At 34.9% G+C, this 18,785-nt stretch overlaps 5 protein-coding genes across 5 annotated transcripts; 3 read left to right on the top strand and 2 right to left on the bottom strand.

The window, feature by feature from the left end:
• Positions 1 to 2,141: 2,141 nt before the first annotated feature.
• On the bottom strand, positions 2,142 to 4,255 carry MONOS_16221 (uncharacterized protein; the record flags this gene model as incomplete). The annotated part of the gene is made up of 1 exon (XM_067869135.1): positions 2,142 to 4,255. The coding sequence occupies one exon, from the start codon at positions 4,253 to 4,255 to the stop codon at positions 2,246 to 2,248; it is 2,010 nt and encodes a 669-aa protein (XP_067721793.1). The 3' UTR covers positions 2,142 to 2,245.
• Positions 4,256 to 8,471: 4,216 nt separating this feature from the next.
• On the top strand, positions 8,472 to 9,745 carry MONOS_16223c1 (uncharacterized protein). The gene has a single exon (XM_067869136.1). The coding sequence runs from the start codon at positions 8,694 to 8,696 to the stop codon at positions 9,615 to 9,617; it is 924 nt and encodes a 307-aa protein (XP_067721792.1). The 5' UTR covers positions 8,472 to 8,693; the 3' UTR covers positions 9,618 to 9,745.
• A 3,051-nt stretch (positions 9,746 to 12,796) lies between these two features.
• MONOS_16093 (putative protein FAM221B like) lies at positions 12,797 to 14,257 on the top strand (the record flags this gene model as incomplete). The annotated part of the gene is made up of 4 exons (XM_067869005.1): positions 12,797 to 12,932; positions 12,992 to 13,549; positions 13,709 to 13,794; positions 13,881 to 14,257. The coding sequence occupies 4 exons, from the start codon at positions 12,797 to 12,799 to the stop codon at positions 14,097 to 14,099; spliced, it is 999 nt and encodes a 332-aa protein (XP_067721791.1). The 3' UTR covers positions 14,100 to 14,257.
• MONOS_16094 (putative ML domain) lies at positions 14,246 to 14,882 on the bottom strand. Its single transcript, XM_067869006.1, has one exon. It carries the CDS (start codon positions 14,833 to 14,835, stop codon positions 14,431 to 14,433), a length of 405 nt encoding a protein of 134 aa, XP_067721790.1. The 5' UTR covers positions 14,836 to 14,882; the 3' UTR covers positions 14,246 to 14,430.
• A 10-nt stretch (positions 14,883 to 14,892) lies between these two features.
• On the top strand, positions 14,893 to 18,319 carry MONOS_16095 (uncharacterized protein). The gene is made up of 3 exons (XM_067869007.1): positions 14,893 to 14,994; positions 15,072 to 15,213; positions 15,361 to 18,319. The coding sequence occupies exons 2-3, from the start codon at positions 15,195 to 15,197 to the stop codon at positions 17,994 to 17,996; spliced, it is 2,655 nt and encodes an 884-aa protein (XP_067721789.1). The 5' UTR covers positions 14,893 to 14,994; positions 15,072 to 15,194; the 3' UTR covers positions 17,997 to 18,319.
• Positions 18,320 to 18,785: the final 466 nt, after the last annotated feature.

The following is an 18,785-nucleotide window of genomic DNA, read 5'->3' as shown; positions in this document are numbered from 1 at the left end:
CAGAAACGGCAATGGAGAGAAGGGTGAGGGACACGTGCTCAAGCAGCAATATAGAGGATTGTGTTTTGCTCCAAGTCAATCAACAGCTCCAAGCAACAACATTTATTGCTATTCTTCTTTCTTCTTCTCCATACTGTGATGTACAACCATCGAAACCCATAGGCTTGATCTGCCCACGAAAATCTGATTCAATGTGCTGGCTAATGCACAAGAAGAGAGGAATATCAGCACACAGAAAAGAAGGATTGGCTGAAGGAAAAATAATGATAGTTGGAGTGGAAGCAATACAATACAGGCTGGTGAGAATGGGATGATGTGAATCACAGTGGTGATAATTGAAATGAGAAGAGGGAGATGGAAATGTTATTTTTTCTGGGAAATTTTTGAAAGAGAATAAAAGCCAACTTTTTTTCCTTTCCAAGCAGTCATTTGCCAACGTCGCTTTGCCGGGGGAAATAAATAATAAATAAATAAAAATTTCCTCAACTTAAAAAGAAAAAAATTTTTATATCACTTATTTTGCAATTCACACATATAAAGCAGTTTGACTCTGGAGAGAAACGAATATTTTATTTTATTTTTCTCAAAGAAAAGAGAGTAACTATGTATCAATGATGTTTGGGGATTTTTTTTTTAAATTATTACGTTATTTAAATGGTTTATTGTGCAAAAATTATTAGTTGAACAAATATATTGGAACAACAAACTTATTTTGAAAAAAATAACCATTTGACATTGTTATTTTCACTTTTTCGCCTCAGTGTTTCTTGAATACTTTCAAATCGAAATTTTTGACAGAAAACAAATGATTTCAAAAAAATTAACTGTCGATTAGCTGTTCTTTTCTTTTCAAGATATGTTTCTCACACAATCATGTTGTGCTTTGTTCAAAATGAGATTGTTTATTCAGCATAGTTTTATTCTTTATTTTTCCAACATATTTGTGTTGTTTGATAAAGAAGCCATGGGGATATGCTTGTGACTGATTTTAGAATACAAGCAGGTTTATCATTTTATTCTGGCCTTTATTAATATGGGTTATTATATATGAAAAATCACAAAACACTTGTCATTTATTCTTTTTGAAATGTTTTTCATTCATTTCTTTTCCTTATGTTACTCATGCTTCACAATTGAGTTTGTCACAATCTATTTTTAATCAACAACAACGAAACCTGCTTATCAATGATTTAGGTGATCATTTTTGAAGTCACAATTTCTTCAAAATGTTGGTCATAAATTATTCATCAATGTGAATTCAGTGTGAAATTAAATTCAACAAATTTCAAAAACAATCTTGAAAGATTCTTTCGAGAACAACAAAATCTTTGTCTTCAACTTAAATACCTTTTTAATTAACATCTCCAAAAAAGTTATGATTTCAAAAATGATCACCCAAATCATTGACAAGCAAGTTTTGTTGTTGTTTATTCAAAATAGATTGTGACAAACTCAATTGTGAAGCATGAGTAACATAAGGAAAAGAAATGAATGAAAAACATTTCAAAAAGAATAAATGACAAGTGTTTTGTGATTTTTCATATATAATAACCCATATTAATAAAGGCCAGAATAAAATGATAAACCTGCTTGTATTCTAAAATCAGTCACAAGCATATCCCCATGGCTTCTTTATCAAACAACACAAATATGTTGGAAAAATAAAGAATAAAACTATGCTGAATAAACAATCTCATTTTGAACAAAGCACAACATGATTGTGTGAGAAACATATCTTGAAAAGAAAAGAACAGCTATAAAATGAAAAGAAATTCCTCTTTTCCAATCGACAGTTAATTTTTTTTTTGAAATCATTTGTTTTCTGTCAAAAAATTTCGATTTGAAAGTATTCAAGAAACACTGAGTGATAAGACGAAAAAGTGAAAATAACAATGTCAAATGGTTATTTTTTTTCAAAATAAGTTTGTTGTTCCAATATATTTGTTCAACTAATAATTTTTGCACAATAAACATTTCCACATTTATTAAATAACGAGATAAGCAAACAAACCAATTTAAAAAAAGAAATAATTTTTTATCCCAAACATCATTGATGCACATGAACAACACTTCGACAGGTTAGCACTCTCTTTTCTTTTTCTTTGAGAAAAAAATAAAATAAAATATTCGTTTCTCTCCAGAAGTCAAACTGCTTTTTCCCATATGTCTCGTGAATTGCAAAATAAGTGATATAAAAAAATTTTTTTCTTTTTTAAGTTGAGGAAATTTTTATTTATTTATTTATTTATTTCCCCCGGCAAAGCGACGTTGGCAAATCGAACTGCTTATTTGGGTTGAAGGAAAAAAAGTTGGCTGATTTGCTCTTTATTCTCTTCTCAGCAAAATTTCCCAAAAATAATAATACCAGAAAATATTTGCCTTTCATTTGCATCTCCATCTTCTTTTTCTCATTTTCCTCAATTATCATTATCTTCTTTTCCCCAACATTGATCGTCGCCCCTTCGCTCACATGCCTCCCACCCAGCACTGTGATTGTCGAGCTCAGCTGCGCCATGCTCGACCTTACTGCATGCCCCACTGTCTTGCACGGCGCTGCCTCACTCATCCCACACAGATTGCTCGCATCATCCCCACCCACTCCAACATACCGATCTTTCATCCCTTCTTTCAACCACTCCTTCTTTTCTGTGTGCTGATATTTCCAACTGCTTGATTGCAAATAAGCATAGCACACTCTCTTCTCATCACTATTCGTTGTATACGATTCGTGGAATGGGTTGCTCGATGAGAACAGATTGTATCGATCTTCCAAATACACATCGTGGCCATATGGAGTGGAAGTGGTTGTGCATCTGCAATCATGGAAGAAGAAGAAATAGCAATAAATGTTGTTGCTTGGAGCTGTTGATTGACTTGGAGCAAAACACAATCCTCCGCCATATGACACTGCTGAACACGAAATGAACTGGAGGCTCCTCATTTTGAATGCAGCCGGAACATTAACACAATACATCCCTCCGCCACTTGAACCTGTAAGAGAACACGAAGTGAATGAGCACTCAAACACACAAGCACTCTCTCCATTGCCGTTTTCTGTTCCAATACAGGAAGGTCCAGAAACATTAAAATTATTAAGATAAAGCCCTCCTCCATTATTTTTTCCGTTGCAACTCTTAAATTCGCATCCACTGATCCTGACACATGACGAAATAGAATTTGCATACATCCCCCCTCCGTAGCAATTTTTTGCTGTACAAGCATTGAATGAGTTGTTCTCAATCTTGACTGAATTGATTGAATAGCACATAATCCCTCCACCACACCAATGCGCATAGCAGTCATTGAACGAACAAAACTTCACTGAAAGTGTTCCTGATGTCTTGCTATACATGTTTATAGCTCCTCCACTCGAAACTCCATCTGAAACAGAATTTTGATTTCCAGTTGTATTTGACCCATTCCACACACACCAAGTGAACGAATTCGCCCCATTGTCTGTGATCTGCTGTCTCGCTGGTTTCGATGGATTCCCCTCACTCCCGCTGATTGCAACATTCTGTGATCGATAGCACCTGGCAAATGAGGTGTTTGAGGCAGCCAAGGAAGATGAGGGGCTGTTCAGCGAGGGGACAATGCCCCCGTCATAAACATCCCACACCGATGAAAACGAGCATCCATTCATCAGAAACGAGGTTTGGCCCAACCCTTCACCCAGATGTGTTGTTTTCTGTGGATTTGTAGAGATGTTGAAGAAGGTCAGCTGGGTGAGAGATACAAGGGGTGTCAGGGGAGGTGCCAGAAACGGGGCTGAAGACACACAAAAAGATGAGAAATCCGACTCACTCACCAATACACTCCCTCCTCCTTCACTTCCTTCTTCACTTCCTTCTCCTCTTCCTTCTCCACCTCTTCTTCCTCCACCTCCTCGTTGTCTTCCTCTCTCTCCTCCTTCACCTCTTCCTCCTCCTCTTCCCCATCCGACTCTTTCTCCTCCCCCACCTTCTCTCTCACTCATCTTCTGCCCCATCCTCCCCTCTCCTCCAAACAGTCTCCCACACACATTTCCTCCCCTTCCAACCCCTTTCAGCGTGATGTTCCAAAACACCCCTCTGCACTCGCCCAGCTCAAACACCCCTGCTTCCTTGCCTCTCCCCATCTCCACACCACATCCCCTCACCACAACCACACTCCCCCTCATTCCACACACTGAACAACAATTATCATAATTCTCCAATAAAATTTGATTTAACTCAACCGACGGGTTCAATGACTCCCTCACAAAAAGATATCTCATCTTCTTCCTTTTTCCAACTTTTCTTCAAATGTATCTAAAAAATCATATCTCTGATTTTCCCCTTCCCTTCTTTCTTCGCCTTATTCAAATTTTCTCTTTCAATCGAACTTCCAAAAAAAATATCTTTTTCTTCTCGATCATTTGCCAAATTTCTTCTTCTGCTGCATCATCAACTTTTGTTTCCCTCTTTTTGCTTTTAACAAGATTCGTCCTATATGTCTTCCAAAGCCTTCAAAATAATTATCTTCGTTTCTTTTCCTTTCATTTATATTTCACGCCCCCTCACTCCTCCAAGCGCCCCTTCAATTATTATTTCCTGACTTCTTAAATGCATTTTATATCCTCTCTTTCCATATTCTATAGGCATATATTCGCAGTAAATATACCTGCAAAACAATCTAATTTCAACAAAAATAATAATTTATGAAAAAGAACATTGAAAAAAGTGGCAAACCTATATCTTTTATAATGATCATTCTTCACTGATTTTCTCCTCCTCCAAATATTTCTCCGTTTTGCCAACAAAACCCATCTGCCCCTTCTTCGCTTCCCTTCTGCTTCCTCAAAAAAAATCAACCAAAACCCAACCTCTTGTTCTGCTTCCACTCAAATAACTCAGCCAGCTCCATTCTTTTAAAAAAACTAGCAATGAAGAAGATTTCATCAGAAGAGCCCCTTTCCATCCCTTTCTTCTGCATCACCTTCTTCTTCTTTCCATTTCTCCAAAAACAACATCAACACCCCTCCGCCACATATCCTCCATCTCTTCCATTTCATTCACCATCATCCTTTTCCCAATCAAAAATATAAATGCCTCCAATATTTTGCCTCTTTCCATTGCTAGACACTCTCTCATGGTAAACACCTCACCTCGCTCCATCCCTGTCGCGAATCCTTCCCCACACCCCCAATGCAAAGTGCTGCGCCCGATGTTCCTTCTTCCTGTCTTCCTCCACCTCGGCCTCCATCCCTTGCCCCGAAAATGAGAGGCGCGGCCTAACAGTTCACAGAATAAATTATATATAAATATGAAATTTTTTTCTTTCATTTTTCTTCTTCTCTTCCCAAACATCCCTCTTTCCATTTCCCCCTCTACTTGTACATCAGCAAAAATTCTCCCTCTTGCTCTGCCTCATGTGCCTCCTCCTTCTCTCGATACATAAAAAAAAATTATCCCTTTTCCATCTTCTCCCCATATCTCTCCATTTCCTTTCCAACTCTCATCTTCCCCTCCAATAATAATATACCATTAACTCCGCCCATCGTCTTCTCCTCAGCCCCTCACCTCACCCCATCTCCTCCACATCAAATTCCATTTCTCCAACAATAAACACGGTCTAAACACCTTCCCAATGACAAAAATCTCAAAAACTACCCCTCCCAACCTTATCTTTGTCCATCCCCTGCACATCCATTTTGCTTCTTAAATCTCACAAAAACACCTCTTTCTCCCCCCAAAAATATTCTTTTATCGTTCCATTTTCCCTCCAAAACCATGTTTATTCTCAATTGAACAAATCCATCACCCTGTTCCACAAATTCATCCTTTTACAACCACATTGTCTTCATATGCCCATTCAGCCACGACACATCGAGTTGTGCCCCTTTTCTTGTGTGACTCTTATTCGTTATGGAAAATGATCAAGTTTAGCCAAATGCTCAAGAACTTCCAGCGGAATGAAAATTACATGTGACCAAAAATGCAGCTAGGCTAAATGAATTATTTCTAGTGATGAAAAAGCAACAACAACATCTCTTTTTTTATTGATAGAAGACGAAATTGTTCATTTTGATTGATGGAATGCTGTGGAGCAACAACATTTTCGATGGAAACGAGAAAATTTTGATGTATGTATTTTTTGTTGTCCAATTGATTGTGAAGATATTTCCATCCGTATCCTCTCCAAAGTCGTGATTCAGACGATTTTTAAAAAATGGATGATTTGTGCTAAACAGAGCAGAACAGCGAAGAAGAGAGCTAAATATTTCTTTACAAATATATTAGAGCATGAATGCATTTTAACATAAACATTTATTTCACTCATTTTTGATTCGGCATGCGCGATGGATAGAAATTCGATGAAGAATGAATTCTGATGGAGCGGAAATCAACGGGGTTGGAAGATATTCAAGACAAAAAGGAAGAACAGCCAAATTCAATGAAAAGGGAGCGTTTTTAAAAAGAGGAAGAGGACATTTTCATTTTTAAGTTTGTTGGAGAGATTGGGGCAAATAACTGAAACAGGAGATTGAAATCGATTGGGACAGAACAAGGCGCATTTCTTGGGATGAGAAAGGCAAGACATTGACTTTGTGGACCGGGGGAGCGATGGAACAGCATTTGATTGATTGGCTTTTGAACCAAATATACGAGAAAAACAGACAGTTTGGCGTAATACAGGCAGCTGGAGGTGGATAACAGACAAAATGGACTTGGATCATTTGATCTTTGTCTTCAGCCTTGTGTCATCGAAGGATTTGCAGCTGGAGCAGAGAACGAGGTTGTTATGTTGAGGATAATTCCAACAAAAATTATCTTTCATATGAAATCTCGATAAAATCGTCTTCATTGTCTTATTCTCCCTTATATTCGACATGGTTTTTGTTTTTCTTAGCTTTCGTTTTCTTCTCCATCTTCTCCGTCTTCTCCATGTTTTTCGTCTTCATTTTCAGCTGCATCGTTTTCATCGGGTCATCACCTTCGTTGCATTCAACAACTTATTCTTCTTCTTCCTCTTCTTCTTCTTCCTCCTCTTCTTCTTCTTCTTCCTCTTCTTCTTCTTCCTCTTCTTCTTCTTCCTCTTCCTCTTCCTCTTCCTCTTCCTCTTCCTCTTCCTCTTCCTCTTCCTCTTCCTCTTCCTCTTCCTCTTCCTCTTCCTCTTCCTCTTTTTCGTCCTCGTCCTCGTCAATTTTTTTTTTTTTAAGAATGGAGTTTGTGGAGATTATTTGAGTGGAAGCAGTACCAAGGATTGGGAATAAACGATTTTTGGGAGCAGAGATGAAGCGAAGGCAGGAAAGATGGGATTTATGGAAGAAAGGAACGATATTTGGAGGAGAAGAAAGAATAAAGTCAGTGAAGAGCGATCATTGTAACAGGCATAGGTTTGCTTTTTTTATTACGATTTTTCATATATTATTTTTTTTAATGAAACTAGGATTTTTGCAAGAATGTTCAATGACAATGGATGAACAAGGAATATGGAAAGAGAGGATATTGAATGGATAAAAGAAATAAGGAGATAATATGAAGGGGCGTTTGGTGGAGTGAGCGGGTGTGAAATACAAATGAAAGGAAAGGAAATGAAGATAATTATTTTGAAGGTTTTAGAAGGCGTATCGGACGAATCTAATAAAAAGAAAAGAAAGATATCGGAAAAATGTTGACATGGCAAAAGAAGAGATTCGACTAAAAATTGAGAAGAAGAAGAAGAAGATGTTTATAAGAAATTAGACTGAAAAAGATGATTTGATTGAAAACGAAAGAAGGGAAATAAGAAGGATTTTAAGTGAATGCTTTGAGGGATATTTGAAGAAGAACTGAAAGAAGGAAATGAATGGGAAATATGACTTGAGGAAAAAAGGAAGATGATGAAGAAGATTTTTGGTGAGTGAGACTCGTTTCTCATCTTTTTGTGTGTCTTCAGCCCCGTTTCTGGCACCTCCCCTGACACCCCTTGTGACACTCACCCAGCTGACCTTCTTCAACATCTCCACAAATCCACAGAAAACAACACATCTGGGTGAAGGGTTGGGCCAAACCTCGTTTCTGATGAATGGATGCTCGTTTTCATCGGTGTGGGATGTTTATGACGGGGGCATTGTCCCCTCGCTGAACAGCCCCTCATCTTCCTTGGCTGCCTCAAACACCTCATTTGCCAGGTGCTATCGATCACAGAATGTTGCAGTCAGCGGGAGTGAAGGGAATCCTTCGAAACCAGCGAGACAGCAGATCACAGACAATGGGGCGAATTCGTTCACTTGGTGTGTGTGGAATGGGTCAAATACAACTGGAAATCAAAATTCTGTTTCAGATGGAGTTTCGAGTGGAGGAGCTATAAACATGTATAGCAAGACATCAGGAACACTTTCAGTGAAGTTTTGTTCGTTCAATGACTGCTATGCGCATTGGTGTGGTGGAGGGATTATGTGCTATTCAATCAATTCAGTCAAGATTGAGAACAACTCATTCAATGCTTGTACAGCAAAAAATTGCTACGGAGGAGGGATATATGCTCTATCAATTTCGTCATGTGTCAGGATCAGTGGGTGCGAGTTCCAGAAATGCAAAGCAAATTACTATGGAGGAGGGCTTTATCTCGAAAATTTTAATGTTTCTGGATCCAATTGTATTGGAACAGAAAACGGCAATGGAGAGAGTGCTTGTGTGTTTGAGTGCTCATTCACTTCGTGTTCTCTTACAGGTTCAAGTGGCGGAGGGATGTATTGTGTTAATGTTCCGGCTGCATTCAAAATGAGGAGCCTCCAGTTCATTTCGTGTTCAGCAGTGTCATATGGCGGAGGATTGTGTTTTGCTCCAAGTCAATCAACAGCTCCAAGCAACAACATTTATTGCTATTTCTTCTTCTTCCATGATTGCAGATGCACAACCACTTCCACTCCATATGGCCACGATGTGTATTTGGAAGATCGATACAATCTGTTCTCATCGAGCAACCCATTCCACGAATCGTATACAACGAATAGTGATGAGAAGAGAGTGTGCTATGCTTATTTGCAATCAAGCAGTTGGAAATATCAGCACACAGAAAAGAAGGATTGGCTGAAGGACAAAACAATTTATGTTGGGGTGGGTGGGGATGATTCGAGCAATTTGTGTGGGATGAGTGAGGCAGCACCTTGCAAGACAGTGGGGCATGCAGTGAGTTCGAGCATGGCGCAGCTGAGCTCGACAATCACGTTGCTGGGTGGGAAGCATGTGAGTGAAGGGACAACAATCAGTGTTGGGGAAAAGAAGATTTCAGTTGTTGGGAAAGGGAAGACAGTGAGTGTGATTGGGACGAATTCTCTTTCGACCTCTTCAACAACGCTGTTCAGCTTATCTTCTGGCCAACTGGAGGTGGGTCATGTGGGGATCGATCACAACGCAGCAAGAAGCCCATCGCCGAGTGTGTTTGTGGTGTCACTGGGGAGCGGGACACTTTCGCTGGAGGATGTGGTGATTAATTCTTCCACATCAGGAGGGAGTGGAATGACGAAGTGTGTGTTTGAAGTGGTTTTGAGGCAGTTGAAGACGATTGATGTGGAGATAGAAAACATGAAAGTGAGCCAACCTCTATTTTCTGAGCCATCATCAACAGGATTGCCATCAGGAGAAAATTATTATTTATTTATTTTATTTTGAGTTCATGGCACACTGACTGAAGAGAGAGGGAAAATAATTGAAATTCTGAGATTAACTTTTTGTTAACTTTTTTTGTTGAAATGACAAGCAATAAAGAATTATTTTGCATTGAGCATACGTATGCTTTACGAAAAAGGTTATTTTTTTATGAATATGATTTGTTGATAAAAATTTTGAAGAGGCACGTAAAAACGGAATTAATGAAAAAATACAACTAAAAACAACTATTTCATCATAAATTATGAATGAATTCAAATATAGTCATGGACAAAACCCGAGAATGTCTAATGAAAAACGCAAAAATGAAAAAGTGAATAAATGAAATTGATATTGAAAATAACAAATACTTTCCTATTGCTCTTCAATTATTCAATGATATCTTTTTTTGAAAATATGAAATTTCAAAATTTTTAAAATTGAATGTAAGGATCATAAAGTAAACTTATTAAGAAAAACTTATTTAATAACATTGTTTGAGCGTTTTTTTACAAACAAATATAAAATTCTGTTAATTCTTAATAAAGAAATCAGGAAGAAGAGCCAATTGTTGAAAAACTCCTCAATTGATTGGACATTCCCGGGTTTTGTCCCTTTCCCTGGTTTTGTCCATGACTATATCTGTTTTTTAACAAATTATACCAAAAATGATTTTTATTGAGCGTTATGCTCATAATTATTCTGAGTTTATGAAAATAGCAACAAAAAATTCAAATGTTTATTATTTATTTTCTAACTGCCTTATAAAAACGTTCTAGCATATTTTTTTATTATTGGCATCTGTGTTTTTATTAATGATTCTTCAGACATCTCTGTGGCAATGATTTTTCCAAAATGAACACTTTTTTTTATCCAGCAAACAGTTTGACGAAAATGAAAAATTATCAGAATTGCTAATTAAAAGGGAAAATATTAATATTTTGTATTGAAGATAAATTAAACAGTTTCGTTAACATTGATAAACATATCAATAAATTGTTTCCAGATATCAAAAACTGAAATTTTCAAAAATACAATTTCTATCAAAAAAGAAATTAGAAAAAAGAAAAGGAAGGAAAAAAATAAAAAAAGAAGAGGAAAAAATGAAAGAAAATAAATATGACATGATGTGATTAATTCAAAAGTTTACAAAATTCAATTATGAAGTTTTATTTTGCAAATTATAAGTGTTTTTTTTAAAGTGCGATATTTTTGTTTGAGTTACAGATATCGCATAAAATACAGGACATCGCACAAAATACCGGACAATTTCCTCAATTCAAAGGAAGACTTTCACAATTTTCTCAGAATAATATATTCTGAAAATCTCGGAGAAATAGGATTTTGAGTTTCTCCGAGATTTTCAGAATATATTATTCTGAGAACAAATGAAGCTGTCCTGAAAGTCTTGTATGTCACGTGAGTTTGTATTGATGAGATGTGTTTTGAGGAAAATTGTCAGAATTATTCCTCTTACAGTTATTGTGAATTCGATCTTGTCCGGTATTTTGTGCGATGTCCGGTATTTCATGCGATATCTGTATATTTTTTCTATTAATCAATTAATTTATGTGATTATTTTTGAAATCATATAACTATCTGCATAAATAATTTTGTTTCACTAATTTGAGAAGATTATAATTTTCTGAACACTGAAAAGTGGAAAAGCTATTTTCAAACAACTTTGTCATATGTTCGTTCCAAACATTGAATAAAGAAACAAGAGTGATTCTTTTCTCATTTTTCAAATAAAAAAATTCTATTTCAAACTTTTTGCAGCATTTTGAAAATGATGAAAATCAAAAGTTATGATTCCAAAAATGATTATTCATTTTATTCAGTAATTTTTATCTGAGTTGAGATAAAAATATTATCTAAATATTGGAATTTTTAAAAATGCAAAAAATTTTTTGAGAGTTTATTTATTTTGCTATTTTAGCAATTGTTCAAGAAATCCAAACTTTTGTCATCTCTAATTTCCAAAATATGTGTAATTCATCAAATTCACGCATTTGAAATAGTTATTTTCATAAATAATCTTTTTTCTTTCTGAAGATTCTCATTAAGAGATTGTTTCATATTTGAACATTTCTTGTCTCTATGACAATCGAATTCATCTCTTCAATATTTATATTTTGAATGATTTATTAAAGATTTTTAAACAAATGTTATATTTTAAAAGAAAAAGATATTTCCTTTTTAACAACAAACACAGTTATTTCATTAATAACTTCACTTTTTTATTCCAAATATAAAATTGATAAATAAACAATATTCTAATAGTTTTAATTAACTAAATTGATTTTCAACTGATTAATATTTTTCTTCCATAAATTCAAAATGTAAAAACTTCATATCCATTGAAACTTTCCACCTTTTTTTTTTTGAATTTATACAACGGATTACCAAAATTTGACTCTAATGTATTTCATCTCTTATTGGAAATTTTCCAAAACATCAGTTTGTTAGAGGGTTACAGACGGCGCACAAAATTCCGGGCATGATCGATTTCTCGATAACTCCTCTCGAAAAAAAAAAAATCTGACTCATTTTCCGCAAACCATATCTTATCAATACAAATAAATTTGACGAACATAACTTTCAAAACATCTTCATTTGTTCATGAAAAAAAAATATTGTTTTAATCTCTGGAAAACTCAAAATCTCATAACTCTAAAATTTTAAAAATTACTTTTAACAGTGTTTTGTTCACAAGAAAATGAGAGTCTGATTTACCAAAAGAGTGCAAATAAATAATGTGAAGTTGGATGAAAATCATAAGAATAATTCCGCATGCAGTTTGTGAGAAAACGTTCAAGTTCTGTGTTTTTTGCGATGTTCAACAATTGATGCGCAATCTGTTGATTTATTCGCATGATTGAAAGAAGAAATAAAAAAAATCTCAAATTTCATTGAATTTTTGAAATTAACATTTGCGACCTTATAAAATTAAAATTAAAACATTATTTATTTTTCTCGGAATAATTTTCTTGCAACTTGTTTTTTCTAATATTTTTTTGAAAATCAATATTATTCTAAATAAAACAAGTATTTCATTGAACGATAAATGTAAACAACTATTCACCACATATTTCCCCATATTTTTTTCAATTATATTTCACATTTGAAGTTGACAAAAAACTCAACATTTTTAACCATTATAAATATTGAAAAATTGAACAAAAATTATTTTGTAATTTGTTATGTCCTTTCCGAAAAAAATGGTCCCAAAGCCTAAAGTTGGAATTTCAAGAGGGCACTTGGCTGTAGTGCATTCGTCTTCGAAAAAAGCAACTTCAAGAGGACAGCCAGTGATAATATCGAACATGCGAGCTCCTGGTTTGATTAAATTCAATTCTCTTTTCAATTTTAGGTAATTGAAAGCTTTTTCTCCAAAGGAAGTATTGGAATTCGTGAAGCTGTTGAACAATACGGACCCGCTCCAGGGGCAAGATTTTTGATGGATCGTGAAATGGAAGCTGCTGAGTGGTCAATTAAAACTGGAATTTACGGAATTTGGAGATGCGAAAAAGCTGTACAGAGGGCTAAAGATGAAGCTGAAAGAGAAAGAAGATTTTCCGAAAGGTCAGCACCATCAATTTTTTCATCTGACTCTCTAAAGGCGGAAACATCACATCATCAATCATTTTCATCGCGCATGGATGGACCCACTCAAATTACATCTTCAACCCCATTTCCAAAACCTTCATCTGCTATAACTCCGAGAGACGTTCATTCTTCGTTTAAAAGCGATTCAGAATTTTCGCTGGATTATCCATCTGCCGACAGCGTTCATTTCCTGGATTTTTGTGCACGTATTGGACCGAGTTGCAGATGCTTTTGCGGCCATAAAATGGATGAGCATGAAATTAATCCGTTGGACAAAAGAAGGCCAACAACAAGATGCAAGAATTGCACATGTAGAAGATTTGAATTTGTTCCAATGAGACCAGAAGGTATAAATTATGAAACTTTGAATATTTTGAAATTACCACCAACTTGTAATTGCTGCTCATTTTTTATTTTGTTGATTTATATTTGATTCGGTTTATTTGCTTCTATTGATATGTGCATTTCTTTTATTCTTTTGAAAATTCATTTGTTTGACAATAAAGAGGTTGGAGATTGGCACCTTCCCAGAAGAAAAGATTTCAATGTACTTGAATGGAGACCAAAATGCAAATGCAATCACACACACGAAGTCTGATTCTTTATATTTTCTGTTATTTCAGTTTATAAAAATGTGCTTTTTTTTTTCTTTCTTCCTTATTTTTTAAATATAATCAGCAACATAGCCCTGATCCATCTCATCATTGCAAAATATGTGGATGTGGCTCTTTTCAACCTCATTATTGTTGCGTCACATGCCAGATGATGGGAAGCGAGCATGAAACTGTGTGGGAAAGCAGGGAAGAGAGGATTGAGATGGGATTCAAAGTTGACGAAGATTACAAACCACTTTCATCGACTCCAGATATCTCTGAAGTTGTATTCAAGAAAAAATAACATTTTTTCACTTGGTTCCTCTGAAATGGATAAAAATTCTTGTGTTTCTGTTTATTTTTCAACTGTTCATTCTTGTGAAAATTTAGAGTAATTATTTTATTTTTTCAATCACTTAAATTAATCATTTTTGGTGAATATTTAAAAAACAAAATTTTCAATTTTTTGTATTTCTTATTTTAGCAACTCCGTCACAACTTTCAGGACTGTTTTGAAAAATTATGTGACAATATTAAAAAAAAATTAACAACATCAATTAAAAAGCTGTAAGGAAAAGTTAAATAAAAATAATGAGCAATTCGGGATTTTTAGAGTATAAATAAGAAAAATTTCCTTATTTAATTGTAACGCTCCCAGAGAAGCAAATGATCTCTTTCTTGTTGGCATCATTGCAGTGAATTTCTGCATTGAAAGAGCCAGTTGGTACAATTGAAGGAAGTGCAATTGATCCATGTTGGTTGTATGTTTTTGCATCAATTGGGCATTGAATGTTCTCGCAAATGTTAATTGTCTTTCGGAATAACGGAATGGCTCCTTTCTTAACAACAGCCTGGCACGTTGCTGAAGTCAATTGTTGCTTGAATGTGTAAGTGACGTTGTAAGTCACATTTTGCTTCTTTTGAATTGGATCTGGCTTAACTGAAAATGCATCAAGATGAACAATGTTTCTTCCATTTCCGCAATCTTTGACATTAATGCAAAGTGCGTTTGACAAGATAGCTAAGACTAATGCAAACATCTTTAAACAAGTACCAAACGATGTTGATCAATACCATATTGTAGTCTATTAAACCATAATAATACCCGAAGAAAATTATTTGCTGTTTTTTAGTTTTATTTAAAGAGAAATTCTTTAGGCACTGTTTAAGTTGGTTCTTATTCAAATTTTATTAAATATGTTGGATTTTAAACTTGATAAATATGACTTTTTTAAAAATTTTTTGGAAAATTTTCGAAAATGAATTCTTTTTTAAGAAAAGCTGCGTCAAAAGTTTTTGCAAAGACAACTGTTGAGCACTTAGAAGAAGCATTTCAAAAGGATTGATACTTAACAGCACACTTGAATTATTAAGTTGTTTTTAGAAATCACCTGCTTTGATGCTTGCAAACCAAATAGGTTTGAAACTCTTTATTAGATCTTTGACAATATAAAGCGAAATTTTAAATAAAAAATAAAATTTGATTGTTTCAAAATTAAACTAATTTGCTTTGAACTCCTTTGAAATGATATTAATTTTATTGATTCAAAAAAACAATATTTTAGATTCTGAATATTTTTCAGAAAAAAGTGTTCTTAACTCTGAAAGTGGTGCCTACTCAATATATGAAACAGTGACAGAGCAAAGCGGTAATTTTTTCCGAATATTTGGAAATTTGGTGCAAGAGGATTGTAATATTTGTGAATCAAGCAATGAAATTATTATTGAACCTAGTGAGAAAAAAAGGAGTTTCGAAATAATAAAGCCCTTTGAATCAAGCCGGATTCCCACGTCATCATTTACATCTTCATCTGCGTCACTTTTGCGTGATGGTTTTAGTGTTACTCACACAGAAAATGATTCCTTCAAAAAGAAAGGAAGCGATTTCTTTCCACTTATCTTGCGAAATGAGGTCGCTGCAACAAAAGAAAGTTGCACTGTTAAAGAAAAATGGAAGGAAGATGAAGGATCGCGTAGATTGGAAGAAGCAGAAAAGACGGAAGAACAGAAAGAAAGGAAATGTTTGGGATATGGCTATCTTCGGGAAGCAGTGAAAAAGCTGAAGCAAAGCGCCAAAGAAAAACAAGAGGCAGACACACAGGAAATACAAGGGAATGAGAAATTTGCACAGAAATATGAGAAAAATTACAAAAAAGGGAAAAAAAGCAGAGAGGGTTTAAAAAACAAGAAATTGGATTATTCATCAGCTTATTCACACTTTTCAAAGAGAGAAGAAAAAATTGGGAGGAAGATGGAAAAGTCTTTGGTGAATTCTATTTCTTTCAATGAGGATGAAAGTGAAAGTGAAAGTGAAGGTGAAGAAAAAGCAATAGAGAAAGAGAAAATGAAAGAGAAAGAGAAAGAATATCAAAAAGAAGAAGACAAAGAAGAAGCGAAGGAAAAAGAAAAGGACGAAGAGAAAGAAGAAATAGAAGAAGAAGAAGAAGAAGACAACGATCTTGTGTGGATGGCAGCGGGGTGGGTTCCACCTTCAGTGAAGGCAGGGCGAGTGGCTGTTGATGTGGAGGTGGAGAGGAATGGATATGCAGAAAGCGACAGAATTGTGGTGGAGAAGGAGAAGATGAGGAGGAGGTGGGTGAGGGAAGATAGAGAGAGAGAGGAGAAGGAGAAGAGGAGAGAAGAAAGGTGGGAGGAGGTGTGGAGGAGGAAGAGGGAGGTGGAGGAGAGGAGGAAGAGGAAGGAGGAAGATGAAGATGAAGATGATGAAGATGAGAAAGAAATCGAAAAGATGATAAGGCAACTGGAGAAAGAAGAAGAGAAAGAGAAGAAGAGGAGGAAGAAACAAGAGAGGAAAAGGAAGGAAGAAATGGAAAGACTTTTGAAGGTGAACGGATTGCTTTTTGAAGAAATGCGATTTGAAAGTGAAGATGAAAAGGAAGAAGAAGAAGAAGATGAAGAAGGAAGAGAATTTGATTGTATGAAAGAGAAAGAGAAAGAAGAAAAAGAAGAAAAAGAGGAAAAGAAGAAGAAAAAGAATAGGAAGAAGAATAAGAATAAGAAGAAAGACAAAGCAAACGAGGAATTTTGGAAGATAGCAGAAGAATCAAGAAAATGGAGCGATGAAAGAAAAGAAGATTTTGATGGGAAAGTGAGTTTTATTGAAGAAATGGAAAAGCAATTGGAAATAATGAGGCAAAAAGATATAAAAATAGAAAGAGAATTCGAAGAAAACAGTAAGAAAGATGATCAAGCAAAGAAAAACCAGACAAAACCAGACAAAATGGAAGCAAATGTTTTTATTCCAAAAGGATTTGCACAACAAACCACGAAAGACAGAATCAATGAAGAAGAAGAAGAAGAAGAAGAAGAAGAAGAAGAAGAGAAGAAGGCGAAGCTATTAGCAGAGAATAAACGCACGTTTTTCACGGAATATTGTCAATGTGACGAAGAGACAGAGAAATGGTGCAACCCAACAATGCTGAGCAACCCAGCTATTTCTGAGCATATAGAGAACCCTCTTCTGCTTCAGAATCCAAAATTTCAATGTGGCTATTCAACTCCATTTGTTTTGCCCCCGCCTCCTCCGCCGCCTTCTTTTTCTTCTTTTTCAAATTCTTCTTCTTCTTCTTCTTCTCTTTCTTCTTCTTCTTCATTGCCACCACCATCATCATCTTCATTTTCTTCTTCTTCTCCTCTCTCACTTTCTTCTTCTTCTTCTTCTTCTTTCCCTTCTGATGAATGCGATATGCATCCATTCTTGAATAACTCCAATTCCACCATCCATTCCCCTCTTCCCTTCTCTTCTCAACATCCATTCCCCTCTTTTCCCTCAAATTTCTTTCCCGATCAAATTAACACAAACTCCGTTTTCAGTCAAAATGAACCTTCTTTCAGCTCTGAAAGCAGCACACGCTTGCCTCCTTTGCTTTCTCTTCCAAATGAACCAATTGAGAAGAGAAATTGTTTGTCTTCTTTGGCAAATACACTCCCTGCTTCAGAATTTTGTCGTGAAATTTCAAGTTCTGATGAATTATTTGATCCTGTTCTGAAAGAGAATCCAACAGATTTGCATTTGAATGACCTTCCTTTTGTGTCAGAAAGGCAACAGAAGGCAGATGATGAACCACTTCTTCCTCTTCCAATTCTTCCTTCACTCCAGCAGCAAATGAACCTGCTGAGAAAACTGAGAAAGAAAGACGAAAAACACTTTAAAAACCCGTTTCCTCCGCCTCCGTTGTGATTTCTTCATTCGTCAAAATGTTATATTTATTCCAATCTTATTGTTAAATGATCTCTAATTTGTTTTTATTTTATTTTTTTTAATTCTTATATATTTTTATTGCAATATCAGAATTATTATTATACGATAGCAGAAAAAGTTTGGAACAAATTTTAAAAATTTTCATAAATGAAAGAATTCTATCCCATTTGTTTTCAAATGAATTTGTTAAAAAAAAATAATGTGATATAACGTTTGCATCAAATTTTGCATTTTTGAATAATTTGTTCTTTTAAAGAAATATCCATTTTCCATTTTTCAATACGAAAAAAATAAAATGAAATGAAAAATCAACTTTGTTTAAAGTTTGCTTAAATGAAAAAGCTTATTCAATTTATTTCCTGAAAATATAGAAGACGAAGAATAGAAAAATGAGGAAGAAAGCAAAGAAGAAAAAGATAAATAAAAAAATAAAATGATGATAAAGGCGTGATTGAAAACGGAGATAATATGGGGAAATATTTTTTCATTTATGAAAAAAACAACGATTTGTTCCAAACTTTTTCTCTAACCTTATAATTACAAGTCTTTCATTACCATGTTAAAAAAATACAGAAAAATTCTTAAATTGAGGAAAATATTTGTAAGAGCAGAATGGAACAAAATTCATAAGACAAAATATTTCGTACCATATGGAAATTTCATATGAACAATATTTTCTGTTGGAAGATATCCTCAACATAACAACCTCGTTCTCTGCTCCAGCTGCAAATCCTTCAATGACGCAATGCAAAAGGCAAGGGTCAAATA

This window comes from Monocercomonoides exilis (assembly GCF_001643675.1).
Source record: "Monocercomonoides exilis strain PA203 chromosome Unknown scaffold45-810774, whole genome shotgun sequence".
Lineage (NCBI taxonomy): Eukaryota > Preaxostyla > Oxymonadida > Polymastigidae > Monocercomonoides > Monocercomonoides exilis.
The sequence above is the reverse complement of the archived record's forward strand: the minus strand, read 5'-3'. Positions and strand labels throughout refer to the sequence as shown.